General features: G+C 55.8%; 2 protein-coding genes across 2 annotated transcripts in view; one reads left to right on the top strand and one right to left on the bottom strand.

Annotated features, from left to right (window-relative positions):
- The first annotated feature begins 2,006 nt into the window (after positions 1 to 2,006).
- LOC144942442 (solute carrier family 35 member G1-like) lies at positions 2,007 to 6,184 on the top strand. Its single transcript, XM_078869314.1, has 5 exons — positions 2,007 to 2,068; positions 2,653 to 2,723; positions 3,339 to 3,513; positions 4,192 to 4,463; positions 5,631 to 6,184. The coding sequence occupies exons 1-5, from the start codon at positions 2,007 to 2,009 to the stop codon at positions 6,182 to 6,184; spliced, it is 1,134 nt and encodes a 377-aa protein (XP_078725440.1).
- A 1,293-nt stretch (positions 6,185 to 7,477) lies between these two features.
- The window catches only part of TRIP12 (thyroid hormone receptor interactor 12), a 50,408-nt gene continuing 41,447 nt past the window's right edge, over positions 7,478 to 16,438 (bottom strand). The window contains exons 38-47 of the mRNA XM_078869008.1: positions 15,982 to 16,138; positions 13,873 to 13,971; positions 12,838 to 12,952; positions 12,355 to 12,509; positions 11,846 to 12,010; positions 10,882 to 11,046; positions 10,216 to 10,329; positions 9,815 to 9,909; positions 9,535 to 9,638; positions 7,478 to 9,127 (exon numbers count right to left, since the gene is read on the bottom strand). Coding sequence (XP_078725134.1) covers positions 8,931 to 9,127; positions 9,535 to 9,638; positions 9,815 to 9,909; positions 10,216 to 10,329; positions 10,882 to 11,046; positions 11,846 to 12,010; positions 12,355 to 12,509; positions 12,838 to 12,952; positions 13,873 to 13,971; positions 15,982 to 16,138 — 1,366 coding nt within the window. The 3' untranslated portion in view covers positions 7,478 to 8,930. The remainder of the gene's footprint in view (positions 9,128 to 9,534; positions 9,639 to 9,814; positions 9,910 to 10,215; positions 10,330 to 10,881; positions 11,047 to 11,845; positions 12,011 to 12,354; positions 12,510 to 12,837; positions 12,953 to 13,872; positions 13,972 to 15,981; positions 16,139 to 16,438) is intronic.

Genomic DNA, 16,438 nt, shown 5'->3' with positions numbered 1-16,438 from the left:
TTTCAGTAAAGTCACGTAGAAGGGAAGTAATAAAATAATAAAAATAAAACATAATATGTTTTATTTTTATTATTTTATGACTTATAATATGTTTTATTATTTCCCTTCTACGTGACTTTACCGAAAGAACCAAGAAGATGAATCCCTGCAGTCACGAAAGCTTTAAATCGAAATTCTTAACAGTCGTCACAATCTGGTCATCCTCTCAGTAGCTGCAGCAGCAGCCGAAGGCTTTTGGCTCGCCATCACATGAAGAGGAGAGTGGTCACCGTGCCGCGCGGTGCTTTCAGATGCGCTTCTGCGGCCGTCTGGAACGCCGCTCTTCTGATATTAGGAAGCCACTGGAGCGATGCACTTTTAAGCCCTCTAGATCGACTCGTTTCTTTAAAACTTCTTGTTGCATTTAGTGTATCCTTCCCCGCGCACCTCCAATTATAGCACGGTTGGCTACGTACGGTGCGAAAGAAGTTCAAGGTACATACGTGACGTTTCCAATGTGCACGCTGTCCCACCCGCGCGTTCCTCTTTGCTGCCCTCGGCATCGTAATTCCTGGCAGTGCGTCTCTCCTCCGCCGCGCTCCGATGCGTTGCCTCTCAGCTCCCCGCGTGCGCCCTCGAGCGCTGCGACGATTGGCGTGACGATTCAGCCCGGCGTGGCAATCGGCTGGTCCGCCCCCACGCCTGCGGTGCATCATCATCACCAGCAGTGGCACACGCGTGGAAATATCTCTGGGACCCTTCATGGCCAGCGCTGGCAAGACGATGAAACGAGAAAGGGCTTTATTTACGCTTTCTGGCGTTCCGATGCTCAAACGCCAAACGGCTTTGGTGGTGAGGCCGCGTCGACCTCACGGAGACCCCAGGGCCACGTGCTGACACCACGTGGCGCTGACGTCTCCGTGTGCTTAGCCCAGTGAGCAAACCACTGCACCATCATCACCACCATCAACATCATCACTGCACCATCATCACCACCATCATCATTGCACCATCATCACCACCATCACTGCACCACCATCATCATCACCATCACCACCACCACCATCATCATCATCACCACCAACATCACCACCACCATCATCACCATCACCACCAACATCATCATCACCACCACCACCATCATCACCATCAACATCACTGCACCACCACCATCACCACCACCATGACGTCACCGTCTCTCTATTAAGACGCATCTCCCCCCTCCGCAGCTGCGCCCCGCGACGCTTCTCCGAGTCACCGCGCCGGGGGCACAACGCCCCCTCCCTCCCCCCTCCTCCCTCCCCCCCACCCAACAAAGACAAAGATCCCCCGTGTAGCCTTCACAGACTATTGGGGCAAGTGCTGTTAGCGAGCAGCACCTATGAAGGCCGGCAACGGCACACGATGAGGGGGTGGGTGGCCAGCACCACGCCCGGCCGCCTTTGTCTCCCCGGTGGCGATGTTTACTGCACACCGCACCAGGTACTCATGAGGGCGGAGTCGACCTAGGGGAGGCCCAGGACCGGTTCAGCTGCCGCTCATTTACTCCGGTTTTGGTGGCATCGCGGCACCACCGCTCCATCACCACCACCGCCGCGTCCGCATTAACAATAATAATTACCATCACATTAACAATAATAATGATTACTATCGCATTATCAATAATAATGATTACCATGGCATTATCAATAATAAGAATTACCATGGCACTATTATTAATAATAATGATTACCATGGCATTATTAATCATAATTACCATGGCATTATTAATAATATGAATTACCATGGCATTATTATTAATTACCATGGCAGTATTAATAATTACCATGGCATTAATAATATGAATTACCACGGCATTATTAATAATAATTACCATGGTATTAATAATAATTACCATGGTATTAATAATATGAATTACCATGGCATTATTAATAAAAATAATTACCATCACATTCACAATAATAATAATTACCATTGCATTAATAATAATAATTACCATGGCATCATTATTAACAATGATAATTACCATGGTGGTGTTTGTGTTCGGGTGGTGGCCGCAGGAGTGGGATTTCGTGCCCAGACGTCCCGGGTGCCCGTGTTGAACTCCACCGCGGGAGACTGCGCGGCTCGGCGCCTCTGCCGGGTCCCGCAGAGACGCCGGCCGAGGCGTCTGCCCCGCGGGTTTGTTCCTAAACTCGGCGGTTCACTGCAGTGCCGCCGTGTGGTTTAGTCACAATTGCTGTGGCAGTTTGCGCGCTTTGGTAGACGCGTTGCTGCTGACGATGATGACCATCATCATCACATCCCTGCGAGTGTCCATCATCTACTGAGAACGAAGTTACGATTCGCCGAAGCCTTTGAATGAAAGAGTTTGGTTCGCACGATAAAGCCTAGATACATATACACACAGTACACACACACACTGTGGGATACACAGTACACACACACACTGTGGGATACACGGTCCTGTGTTGTATGTGCAATTACCATGGCCGCGAGGTTGAAATCGCGATCGTTGAAATTTGTGGAGCTCCGCGAGACGAAGCCACTGCTGGTGGAGCAGGAGGAGGAGGAGGTGGACGAGGATGTGGACGAGGAGGTGGACGAGGGTTGGGAGGAGGTTGAGGAGCAAGCGGTGGGGGGGAGGGGAGGTCCGGGCCGTGGTTGTGGAAGCTGCTGCGGCCGCAAAGACGCGGGGACACGGAGACGAGGGACGGGAGGTCGAGAGGAGTCGATACGAGGCGGTAAGGGCCACCACCATCATCACCATCACCATCAACACCATCATCACTATCACCACTACCATCATCACCATCATCACGACTACTACTACCACCATCGTCACCACTACCACCATCATCATTACCACTACCACCATCATCACCACCATCATCACCACTACCAGCACCATCACACTACCACCACCATCATCATCACTACCACCTCCACCATCAACACCACCATCAACATCACCACCATCAACATCACCACCATCAACACCACCATCATCACCACTACCACCATCATCAACACCACCGTCAATACCACCATCATCATTACTTCACCATCACCTCCAACTCGGCACCCTTCGAGAGCCTCACTATTACCCATACCTCCGAATGCAGGAGAGTTCACCCCCTAATTCAAGACAGTGGAACCCCCTGGTGCAGTGACGGTGACCCCTGGTGCAGTGACGGTGACCCCTGGTGCAGTGACGGTGACCCCTGGTGCAGTGACTGTGACGCCTGGTGCAGTGACGGTGACGCCTGGTGCAGTGACGGTGACCCCTGGTGCAGTGACGGTGACCCCTGGTGCAGTGACGGTGACCCCTGGTGCAGTGACTGTGACCCCTGGTGCAGGACACGGGACAACGTTTCCCGGAGCGGGGATCATCCTGGCGCTGGTCTCCTCTCTCGCCGTCACCGTCAACTCGCTGTTGGTGAAGAAAATCGATTCCGTGGCTCCGTTGGAAATCGCCTTCATCAGATTCTTCTTCCAGGCCGCTTTTATCCTGCCCCTGCTCATCCACTACAGGCGAGGGGGGCGAGGGGGGCACGAGCCAGATCGATTCCGCGAAATCGATTTGGTTTATATATTGAACATTTGGAGTGTGCATGTTTCTCTCCACGTGGTCGCGTGGATTTCGACTTTTGGCTGCTACAACTGTCGACGTGACGAGAAGCCACTTCGTTGAGAGCGATCATTTGAGATCGCTCAAGGAGGCCTTACCTGGTGACATAAACAAAAACACATCTCGGGATTTTTACTGGTAGGAACCTCCTCCTGGTTACACCAGCCCACAGGGGGTTATTGTGTCCGTCGTGCAGGGAGGGGCTGGGTGGGGAGGGGAGGGAGGGGCTGGGTGGGGAGTGGGAGGGGTGGGGCTGGGTGGGGAGGGGCTGGGTGGGGAGGGGCTGGTCACCCCGTGGTGCCCTTATAAAACTCAACGTTTAACCTACTCACGCCGGCTTGTGCCCGCCCTCACAGTCGGGCATATTTGCGGAACACACCACGCCGCCGTTGACCCTGGCCATTGACCGAGCAACCCAACGTTCCCACCAGCTCCCTCCGCAGGAATGTGTTTTTGCCAGTAAAAAAAGTGTAAAAAAATGTTTCCCCATAGAATGCGGGCCCCCATCCCAAACCTCATCAGTAACCCCCCCCCTCCCTCCCACCCCACAGAGAGCCGCTGCTGCTGCTGCCACCTCCCAGCGGCAAGCGGCTGTCCACGTGGCTGCTGCTGCTGCTGCGTGGACTGCTGGGCGCGGCGGGGAACATCTGCGTGGTGGTCGCCGTGCGCGCCCTCCCGCTGAGCGACGCCACGGTCATCACCTTCAGCAGGGCCGCGCTCACCGGCGGGATCGCCAGAGGGGTGCTGGGGGAGCCGTGCAGCGCCTGGGATGCTCCGCTCGGCGCGCTCGCCTTCGCCGGGGTCACGCTGGCGGCGAGGCCAGCCGTGATCTTCGGCAGCGACGACGATGGCGGTGATGATTGCAGGGGCGGTGATGATGAGAGTGGTCCTTCTCACTTGATACAGCTAGCGTGTTCTTAGGTTTTTTCGGTAAAGTCACGTAGGTAAAACATTAAAATTAATAAAAGTAAAATAAAATAAAAATCACGACGTTTCGGAGGCAACACAAGCCTCCGTCTTCAGCAAGCGTGCTGTGACGGTTCCACCTGAAGACGGAAGCTTGTGTTGCCTCCGAAACGTCGTGATTTTTATTTTACTTTTATTAATTTTATTTTTGTACCCACGTGACTTTACCGAAAAAACCTAAGAGTATGAATCCTTGCAGTCACGAAAGCTTCAAATCTAGAATGAGAGCGGTGGCCAAGGCGGAGTTTGACTTCGCTTTAGGAATCGAGGGTGCGTGTCATTAATTTGTGATCTTAATTGTAAACTACTGAAAACAAAGTCATAAAGGTGCCCAGTTTGGGAGGGCGTTGTCTGTGCACTCCCCCCCCAAACTTCACCCATGGGTGAAGCAGATGGTGGTGTTAGTCCTGTAGCTGTTATAATTGTGATGGTCACGGATCAAGGGGCTCGGCAAACCGGTGGCTCTTGAAATATCGAGTCTCTTACGGATCTCGAAAAAAACCCAAATGTCTCTTCTTGATATTTTGGTTGCAGACCCCTGACCATGATGTTGCTACTGCTGCTGATGATGTTGATGATGCTGAGAATGAGAAAGGCTATTTTAATGATCACCATGTCTTTACCAAGGCCCATGCAGTTTCCGATTAAGAAAACATTTTGTCCGCGACTCCAGCAAAGTCCAAATAACACGCCCAACAGTAGCAACCAAGGCAGCAGATTCGCACCGCCGTGACGATTGGAATGGTGGTGGTGACAGAGGCTACAGTTGAGTTTGGTAGAGGATGATGGCCTATTTCAGCAGTTGTTTTCTTGCTGTGGTTGTCCCACCTGATGACGATTGCTTGTGTTGCAATCGAAACGTCGCGTTCTATTATTTTGTTACCGAAAGAACCAGAGAGTATGATGATGGCATTGTTGGTGATTGTGGCGGCTATGATTGCAATTCTTCGTAAATTCGCGCATTCCTTTCGTCTTTTTTCATTCATTCCCACGTCCTGACCACCGTCTTCCCATCCCCTCCTCTGCCCCCCCCCCACCCCGCGTCACCCCGCAGACGGCCCCGCGGCGACCGTGCGCCTGCTCGGCTCCCTGGCCGCCCTCTTCAGCGCGCTCTGCTCGGCGGGAGCCTTCGTGTGCCTGCGTCTCCTGGGCGACTCGGCGAGCCTCCTCGCCTCCACCTGGGCCATCGCCCTCGCGGGCACGGCGCAGTCCCTGCTGCTGCTGCTGCTGCTGCCGCCGCCGGCGCGGCCCTCCCTGCCGTGCCCGCTGCCCTGCGACCCTCCGTGGGCCCGCGCCGCCCTCGTCCTCACGGGGCCCGTGGCCGCCCTGGGGCAGCTGTCGCTGGCGCGGGCCCTGCAGCTGGAGGGCGCCGGACTGGTGGCGGCGATCCGCACCTGCGACGTCCTCCTGGCCACGGCGGCCCAGGCGGCAATGTTGGACGAGGGGCTCCCGGGGCCCCTGAGCGTCGTGGGCGCGGCGTGCGTGGCCCTGAGCGCGGCGGGGGCCGCCCTGGTGAAGAAGAGGCAGGGGCCCCGGGAGGCCGAGCGAAGGTCCGCGGGGCCCGAGGGATCGGAGTCGGATCGGGAGCGGCTTTTGACGGCGTCTTAGAGCACGTGGGGCTCTCGGCAGACTCGCCCTCGTCACGACCGCCAGCGGCCTCTCTGTGAGAAGCGGGAGGCACCAACCTCAAGCTCGGCCACCACCACCGCCGCCGCAAGTTGACATTGCACTCAGACCGCCCTGCTCAGTGTCCTATTCCGAGCTGCTGTTGCTGCTCCTGCTGCTGCTGCTCGCGCTAAACACACAAATGAGTTGAACGTAGAAATCACTTCGAACGGAATATCGACGCAGTGCAAGCAAATGCCAACGACGATGCTCTTAGCGGCTTGTGGTCATCGTCGGTGCTCCTCTAGCGCGGTGTCGCGCTGCCTCCGCATTCCCTTCACCAGAGCCCCCCCCCCACCTCGACCCCAATGTGCAGTCTGCTCAGGTTGTGAAGAAGCGTCTTGAGATCCGGTCGCAGCGAGGCGCCAAGCCGCGGGTCACCAGACGTCGGCCGACCGAGAGCCGCAAGACGCCGAGGGGGTCAATGTGGGGGGGGGGGGGTGACGCGAATTTAGAAATCCGCAGGAGCACCGCGGGAATTCCCCTCGCCTGGCTCCGCGAATGTCCTGGGGCCACGAACCGCTTCCGCAGATTTTATTTCCCCTCCCGCCCCCTCCGCCGTTTTAAATAAAGTTTCATTGAAAAGTTGCAAGTGAGGTTCGCCTCGATGGATGGTTTGGCCCGCCCACCCTTCTTCTGCAGGCTACGTTGAGTTAAAATTGTAATTGATGTGAAGCTGGAGGCAAACAGAACGGCAGACACAGAACGGAGACCGGTCGCGCGAGACAAGACGGCGGCAAGGAGGACGGTACGCGAGAGAAAGGACGCATCAACTCGTCACCCGTGCTCTCTCCGCTGCTGGATAAAGGTCGACCCCAAGTGGTTTGGCGATTCAACCTCCCGTCCCGTTCCCGAGCCGTCCGTGCCATCGGACTCCCCCTGCCACTGTTGACGTCCAGACTCAAAACCTCCCAATTGATTTGTTCCCGTGACCCATCCAACACCGCCTCTTACTCCGACACGCACGTCCCTGCCCCAGCATCTCCAGGTGCAGTCACAGTTGCAGTGACCACATTGTTAATCCAAACTGGGGGCTTTTCCTTCGCACGGCAAGCTCCCGAAGCACCTGGGGAAAGCCACGCGGCACACGAGGCGATCCCAATTCACACGCACGCGACCCCGACCTACTTGCTGTGCTGTATACTACCAGTCACGTGTCACACACACACACGCTGCCCGTAGCACACAACACACGCACACGGGGGTGGTGACGAGGCCGAAAGCAGTGCGTGGGTTTTATTTATTTATTTATTGTGTCCCGTTTCAAACCTACCCCTCTCCACGGGGGGCCAAAGGTCATTATTGCGAGACAAGTGCGACACGCACACAGGGGTTAGGGGGGGGGTGGGTCAGGGGTTAGGGGTCGGGTAAATATACACGGGAAGAGTGGGACGGGAGGGCAAGAGCCAGCGAGTCGGGGGGGTCGGAGTTAGACTCCAGGTAAACAGGCGGACTGGGTGGGGGTCGTGGGTAGAGGAAGGGGGGGGGGTCAGAGGTGGTTGGCGCGTTCAGGGGAAAATCGATGGCAGTGGGAGAGGAGGGAGATGATGGCTCGCAGAAGTTGGGGCGGGGGGGGTGAGAGGGAGGGGGAAGGGGGGGTTGGAGGGAGGGTCGGGGAAGGGATAAATCTGGGACAAAAATACTTAATAACCAATCAAAATGTAAGCGAAAAAACGTGGAAACAGTTACACAACAAAACGAAACATCTGGGATCCCATTAGCTTCAACCCCAGCCTCGGGTCGGCGGCCACACCGCACCTGCGCGGCAAAACAGCCGACGACGGGGTGCGCGCGTTGCTGTGAAAGAGCGCGTGTCAAGAGCGTGCGAGAGCGTGTCAGTGCGTGCGTGCAAGCGCGTGTATGCGAGCGTGTGCCAGTGTGTGTGCGCGTGATCGTGTGTGTGTGCGCGAGCGTGTGTCAGGGTGTGTGTAGGCGTGGTGCGTGCCTGCCTGCTGTGCAAAAACTGCAGAGGCGATATTGGCTGGGCACTGACCCAGGCTTGTGGAGGAGGAGGGAGGAGAAAGGGGAGATGGGGGGGGGGGGGAGTTTTCACCACCCGGCAGCGCCAAATGAAAAGTGAGGAAAAAGCGGTGTGGGTAAAGCGGGTTTGAGAAAGGGGGGGTGGGGGGGGAGGCCACCAACTGGAGGCCGCAATAATCGCCGAGCCGCGCCTCTCATCGGCGTCGGCAGCTGCTGGGAGAAACCGAGAAATAAAACAGAGAAACGAACTTCGACGGCAACAGCCATGAGAGAGAGACGGCGCGCGGCCTCCACCTGCCTCCTGCCGCGTCGTGGCCCCGTCAAGCAGAGGGAGGCTTCGGGCGTGCGGTGACAGGCGGGGGTAGGTAGGTGGGCGGGTGGAGGAGGAGGAGGGATGGGGGCGAGCACGCTGCCTCCGCCCTATCCGAGCGGAGCGCGGGTTTCCGCTGGCGGGTGCGGGGGACGTGGGTGGTGGGAGAGACAGCGGTGCTAGTCACCGTGCGTGCGTACGCATCGGTTCGTGCGCGGGTCTGCGTGCGGAGTAATGCGCGAGCGTGGTTGGGATCGGTTGGTGGTTGTTGTTGATGGTGGCGTTGTTGTTGATGGTGGCGGTGTCGTTGCGAGAGAAAATGGGGGCAAGCAGCAGCAGCGTTGTCGTCGTCAGGGGGAAAGGGGGGGGGGGCGGCAGCAGCAGCGGCGGCGACGGTGCCTAGGAGAGGTGGAAGGAGCGCTGGCCCTCGCGCGCCGCAGTCAGCAGCCTCTCCCGCATGAGCGAGCACGTGGAGTAGTCGGGGAGCTTCAGGTAGTTGACGCACGTCATGACGGACGGCAGGAAGCCGTCCGGGTCCTCCGCCGCCTCCAGCGTCTTGCGCACGATCGTCAGCGGCGGGTTCAGGCTCCGGAAGCCTGCGGGGGTTGGCAGTGTGTTAGTGTCGGTACGTTGTGCGAGTGTGTACCACTGTATAATGCGTCGAGTGTGTGTGTGTGTGCGTGCACACGTGGGTGTATGCACGCGTACGTATTTGTGCGTATAAACGATGGTGGGCACGGTATGCACCGAGTGTGGGTTTGTGTCTTTGTTCGTGTGCACAAGTGTGTGTACTTGTATATGTGCAGCGGTAGTGCAGCTGTTAGCGTGCTGCGCTACGAACCCGGCGACCCGAGTTCGATTCCTGCTCAACGGCCGACACCAGTGATAATTATCTGAACTCGTCATGGATCTCCCCTAGCTCGGCTCAACCTCAAACAAGTACCTGGTGCAGTGTGTAAATAAATATAGGTGTTAGTCCATGGCAGTACGTGTGCGTGCGTACCTCCGACGGGCAGGCGGGGAGACCCCGTCACAAACTGCAGGAACAGCCTCTGTTGCTCCGAGTCGAAGGAACTTAAAATCTCAAACAAAAACTTAACCGCTCGGCTGCACGTGAGTGTGTGTGTGTGCGCAAGGGGAGGGTTTGGGGAAAAAAAACACAACGAGGTGATTAAACAAAAGAATGCACGGTGCTCACACGCGCAGTAACCAGTCGTTACGCAAGAGATCACGGTGGAACCGAGCGAGCTTTAATGCGACGGTAATACGGTGCGGGCCGTCACCTGTCGTGGGTGTATCCGTGGTCTGGCCGGCAGCATTCCATCAATGACTTCACATCCCAGATCTCCGCCTTGCTACCGCAGAACAGCTGGTCCAGCTGCGTTCACACGGTCGCCAGAGATGCAAACACAGACACACGGTCGCCACGAAAAACACACGGACAGGTTTACCAGAGACCGGAGGTCACACACACACACGCACACGGTCGCCACGGAGACCACACACACACGGTCGCCACGGAGACCACACACATGGTCACCAGGGTAACCGCAAAAGGAGCTCACACGGAGAACGACAGCAACCGCACAATGATGTATACACATGCGCGCATGTATTAGTGTATGTTCGTATGTATACACATGCACATGTGTAAAGACGTGGTGTGTGTGGGTGTGTGCACCACCTCCTCCGGGTAGAAGTAGTGGAGGTGGTGCAGGGGAAACACGGACTCAAAGCCTTCCCTGAAGGCCTCAAACTGCCGGCTCACGCCCTCCACCAGCGTCCAGTGCACCACCAACTGCAGGGGGGGGGTAGGGACAGGGCGGGGGGGGGCATTGACAGGGGTAGAGGAATAGTGTACAGATAGGGTCAATATTATGGCAAGGTAAACATAGTGACCGATTCAATAACAAGGTTAGGAGTAATAGGGGATAGGGGGTTAGGAATACCGGGAGTGTGAGGTTGGTTGAGACGGTGTTCGCGATTCGAGCAATGGTTGCGACTTTAGCGGTGGTTGTGGTGGCGATTGCAAAAGCGATGGAAATAAATGTGGTGCTGTCGATGATTGTGCAACCAAGTGGTGGCCGTGCGCCAGACTGCAGTTGCGACTGCTGCTGCAGTTGCTCTGTAGTCAACACAGTTGGCCACGTGCGGTGCGCGAAAGAAGTTCAACATACATACATACATAGTTGCCATGAACACGTATGTGTATATGTTGAACTTCTTTCACGCCGGAAGTAGCCAACCGTGCGAATTGGAGGTGCGGGAAACACTGCTGCAATGCCATAGCTTCGGTTGCCGTGACTGTCGTTGCCATGGCCGCGGTTGCCGTGGCCGCGGTTGCCATTACCTGTAGGTACTGCTGCAAGTTGTGGATGGTGACGGGGACGTCCTTGCCCCCGCGCCGCAGCTCAATATGCGGGAACCCGGGCAGCGTGAAGTCCAGACTCAGGTCCTCGATGGAGCAGCCGCTCATGGTGAGCGCCTCCAGCGCCGACTGCAGCGACTCGCGCGTCTGCCCACACCGCAAGCAACCACCGGACGTCAACAACGGTCCGAAGCATTCACCGACAACGACCGTCGCAGGTCACGCACGTTTAACGTGGCTGTCGTGGGGACTGGAGTGCCGGTGTCTGTGTGTGTGTGTGTACACGTTCGGAGGTGCTGCTCGCTAACAGCACTTGCCCCAGCAGTCTGTTAAGGCTATACGGGGGATCCTTGTCTTTGTGTACATGTTGCCACAGTAGAGAGCTCAGGTGGTGCATCTGGCAGTCATCTCAGTCAGTCAACCAATGGCACCTGGGGGGTCTGTGCCGTGATCTCCTGCCAGCAGAGAGCCTTCCACACTTCGAGAGGCGTCAAAAGTGCAACTATGCCTGGTACAAGCGTGTGGTGACGTCACCGCCACTTTGCGGCGAGTGCCAGCTGTTATGCAGATCTCATCTATATTGAAAGAGCACCTTCAATCAAGGCGCTCTATACATGGTAACAAATATAATTATTTAGATGGGAGTGTAAGAGCCGAGGAATGAGTGGCCGTAACAGAGGGCGCATGATGGGGGTCACACGTATGCAGTAGGTATGTTGAACTTCCTTCAAAGCTTATGCAGCCAACTGTGCTAAGCGGAGGTACGACAGGGCTACGGGGGAGGAACGGCACGGAGTGGAGGGGGCGAGGGGAGCGAATGGGCAATGGAGAAGAGGTGCGCATTAAGAGAGGAACGGAAGGAGGTTAAGGAGGGGAACTGCTTAATGTCGAGGTGAAGTTGATTCCAGTGGTGGGGGGGGGGTGCAGGGAGGGAGAGGGATCGCACCTGCGTGCGATCCTGCTCCAGCTTCTGCTTCTCCCAGAGCACGGAGCGCAGCTGCAGCACGGAGCGGTGCACCACGGGGTCGATGTGCACCAGGTCGCCCTCGGTGAGCGAGCCCTCGCCGCCCAGCATCCACTTGCAGAAGGGCAGGCTCAGCGGCAGGTCCAGCTGCACGCCAACCAAGCACACACACACACACCACGCACCACGCACGCACGCACACACCACACGCACCACACGCACGCACGCACCACACGCACCACACGCACGCACGCACACACGACGCGCATGCCACAGAGACCAGACATGCACACCACGCACACACCACACGCCACACACACAGGTGTGCGGAGAAAGCGAAAGAGGCAGTCGGTCACAACTTGAGTTTGGACTTGGGATGGGGGGCAGCGAGTCAACAGCACGGACGGTTGGGGGAAGGGAGTCTGCGAGGGCGGCACGGGAGGAACGGCGCCCTCCCACCGAGCGGCGGTCGCGCGCGGCTCGCCCCTCACCATGCGCGAGTCCATCAGGGCCTTGGCCATGAAGCGGCCGAGGAAGCGGAACTTGATCTTGAGTCGCGTCAGCACCGTCGCCTTCGTGTTTCTCCCCAGTGGCGCCGGGAAGAAGCCCTGGGCGCTGTGCACGTAGCGCACGCCCTCCGACGCGCCTACACGAGCAGGCGCGCGCACACGGGCAAGGCACGCACAAAACACACGCAGCACGCACACACACGGGCACACGCAGCACACACAGATGTGGGCACGCTGGTCAGGAATGGGGCTATTTTTAGGTTAGAGTTTGTGTTCGGGTTCAGTGCTAATACTGACCTTGAGTTAGTATTAGGGCTCGTGTTAGGGTTGCAGTGTTCGTTATAGTTAGGGATAATGTGCATTGCGGGTTAGTATTAGGGCTATGGTGCCCTAACGGTTCAGTGGTGAGCGAAATCTGCACTGGGCTTCACCGTGACTCCCCTCTCTGCTGCCCCCCCCACTCACCCTTGGGGCTGGTGATGGTGAGCTCGTCTCCACGCCACATGCCCAGGTCGGCGCGCTGCAGCTCCTGCGACACGAGTGCGTAGAACTCCAGCGTCGGGCCCAGCCCCGTGCCCACCTGCACGCAGCGCCATGCACACCCACAGGGGCGACCCCACAACCGTCACATCCCCTCCTGCGACATCACTTCCCGTCGCCTCGTGGGACAGCCTCCTGTTGCCACGTGTGACATCACTTCCTGTTGCCTCGTGGGACAGCCTCCTGTTGGCACGTGTGACATCACTTCCTGTTGCCTCGTGGGACAGCCTCCTGTCGCCACGTGTGACATCACTTCCTGTTGCCTCGTGGGACAGCCTCCTGTTGCCACGTGTGACATCACTTCCTATCTGGATGATTTAACATTATTCCGCTTTTGCGCCATTGCCTCTGTTAAATTCCACGTTTATGATCCATGTCAGAGCATAACCCCGATCCTAACCATAACCTGACCCGGCATCCGTGAACCTGTGTTTCCCACCGTGGTAACGTGGATTTTTTCTCCTGGTCCTCCGGTATTTCCCTCCACATTTAAAATAAACATGCATTGAGATTATTTCGATTTTGCTGCAATAAATGTCCACGTGATAAGCCACTTTGCTGAGCTATCATTTGTGGCCAAATCGCTTCTGAAAAACAAGTTAATACCTCAGTGGTGACGATTGCTTGTGTTGCGATTTAAACATCGTAGTTTTTTGTAAGAAAAAGTTGTTTTTTGTTTCTACGTGACTTTACCGAAAGACCCAAAGAATACCTCAGTGGGCTTTACCTGGTAAGAAAAAAAATCTATGCAGTTTTTTTTTATTGAATTGTTTACCCTTGCTATACTTTGCATTCCTATCGTGTTTTTGTATTGTTTGTTGTTGTAACATTCTTACGCGCCCCTACTGGACATTTGTGAAATAGAGCTTGATTATCGCTCATCAGATTCCTCCAGCATGAAAACTCCGATTCCGATTCTGATCCCAGCTGGACCCCAACCCGGGTCGTCGTGTCCCTCACCTCGTTGTCGTACTGAATCTCGAGCATGGCTCGTGAGCTGCCCAGCTCCGACATGACGCTCTCCGCCTGCTTCAGGAGGTCCTCCCTGTTCACCGTGCGCTGCACACACACACACAGAGAACATGAACACGGAGAACATGAACACAGAGAACATGAACACAGAGAACATGAACACGGAGAACATGAACACAGAGAACATGAACACAGAGAACATGAACACAGAGAACATGAACACAGAGAACATAAACACGGAGAACATGAACACATGCAAATAGAATTGTGCGCACACACACACACACAAAGATCCCCCGTATAGCCTGAACAGACTGTTGGGGCAAATGCTGTTAGCGAGCACCTATGAAGGCTGGCACGGTACACGAGGGGGTGGGTGGCCAGCACCACGCCCGACCGCCTTTGTCTCCTCAGTGGCGATGTTCACACACCGCACAAGGTACTCATTTGAGGCCGAGTCGACCTAGGGAAGGCCCAGGAGCGGTTCATCCGTGTTGGCCATGAGCTGAAATCGAACCCGAGTTGCCAGGTTCATAGCGCAGTGCGCCAACTACCACACTACCGCTCCCCACACAAACACCGAAACACAGAGAACATAAACACACGCAAAGAGAATTGTACACACACACCCAAACATACATATACAGAAGTGCACACACACACACATACACACACCTAAACACACATATACAGAAGTGCACATACACACACCTAAACATACATATACAGAAGTGCACATACACACACCTAAACATACATATACAGAAGTGCACATACACACACCTAAACACACATATACAGAAGTGCACATACACACACCTAAACACACATATACAGAAGTGCACATACACACACCTAAACATACATATACAGAAGTGCACATACACACACCTAAACATACATATACAGAAGTGCACATACACACATACACACACCTAAACATACATATACAGAAGTGCACACACACACACACCTAAACACACATATACAGAAGTGCACATACACACACCTAAACATACATATACAGAAGTGCACACACACACACCTAAACACACATATACAGAAGTGCACACACACACACCTAAACATACATATACAGAAGTGCACACACACACACCTAAACATACATATACAGAAGTGCACACACACACACCTAAACATACATATACAGAAGTGCACATACACACACCTAAACATACATATACAGAAGTGCACACACACACCTAAACATACATATACAGAAGTGCACACACACACCTAAACATACATATACAGATGTGCACACACACACCTAAACATACATATACAGAAGTGCACACACACACCTAAACATACATATACAGATGTGCACACACACACCTAAACATACATATACAGAAGTGCACACACACACCTAAACATACATATACAGAAGTGCACACACACACCTAAACATACATATACAGAAGGGCACACACAAACACAGAGGAACACAAACGTGCACAGTACACGCACAGATCAAGGACCAAAACATGAGGCCTCGGGACCGCTGGCTCAATGTCTTCGACCCGGCCATTACGAACCCACAGGGAGACATCATGAGCCCCAGGGCTTCAACCCAGGATCTCCGTGTCACTGACAAGGCCATCATGAACCACCCAAGAGAGCGAGAGAGAGTCTCAGATCATGGGGACATTGAATCCTGAACTCCCTAACGGTGGCCTCATCCATGATCCCCCCCCACCCACTATACCCTGAGACGGAGATCGAGAGGGAGAGACATCCATTGTTATCATCAGGGTGGAGGGTGGGAGATGGCGGGCGGAGGGTGGTGGGTGGGTGGTGGAGGGTGGGGGATGGAGGGTGGACGGTGGAGGGTGGTGGGTGGTGGAGGGTGGGGGATGGAGGGTGGACGGTGGAGGGTGGAGGGTGGAGGGTGGTGGGTGGGTGGTGGAGGGTGGGGGATGGAGGGTGGGGGATGGCGGGTGGAGGGTGGAGGGTGGGAGATGGCGGGCGGAGGGTGGTGGGTGGGTGGTGGGTGGGGGATGGAGGGTGGGGGATGGAGGGTGGGGGATGGAGGGTGGGTGGTGGAGGGTGGGGGATGGAGGGTGGCGGCACCTTCTTGCGGTCGAGGCGTGGTGCCACGCGGCTGTCTTGCGCGTCGGCCTGGCTGATGTCGGGGTTGGTGTCGAGTAGGCGCTGCATGGCGCGGTCGCGGTCAAACGCCGTCACGTAGAGCAGCAGCTGGCGCGTATCAAACGGGAACAGGAACGGGCTGCGTGCGCGCGCGTGTGTGCGTTCGTGTAACCGCGTGAGTGGGTGTGTGGACGAGTGTGTGCACGGATGCGCATGCGTGGGTGTGTATGCGTGCAATGGTGAGCGTGCGTGTGTGTGTATGTGTGTGCGTGCAGACACACGGGACGAGACATTACTATTAAACTCTACGATGACATCCTCCATTTACCACCAAGTGACAGCGCTTGTGCCAGACAAGGTTCACCACACACACACACACACCCTCCCTGACACACGCCCTCCCTGACACACACCCCCTCCCTGACACACGCAAACTCAT

Source organism: Lampetra fluviatilis, chromosome 27, assembly GCF_964198595.1.
Source record: "Lampetra fluviatilis chromosome 27, kcLamFluv1.1, whole genome shotgun sequence".
Taxonomy (NCBI): Eukaryota; Metazoa; Chordata; class Hyperoartia; order Petromyzontiformes; family Petromyzontidae; genus Lampetra; species Lampetra fluviatilis.
Note: the sequence above shows the minus strand (reverse complement) of the source record. Positions and strands in the feature narration are given on the sequence as shown.

What these genes read in the sequence shown, in the direction of transcription:
- LOC144942442 (XM_078869314.1), top strand. Translation starts at nt 2,007, where the DNA reads ATGGTGGTGTTTGTGTTCGGGTGGTGGCCGCAGGAGTGGGATTTCGTG. An exon ending in AGAGGAGTCGATACGAGGCG is followed by an intron (nt 2,724 to 3,338) that starts GTAAGGGCCACC and finishes CCCCTGGTGCAG; the next exon opens with GACACGGGACAACGTTTCCC. An exon ending in CCCCTGCTCATCCACTACAG is followed by an intron (nt 3,514 to 4,191) that starts GCGAGGGGGGCG and finishes GCCACCTCCCAG; the next exon opens with CGGCAAGCGGCTGTCCACGT.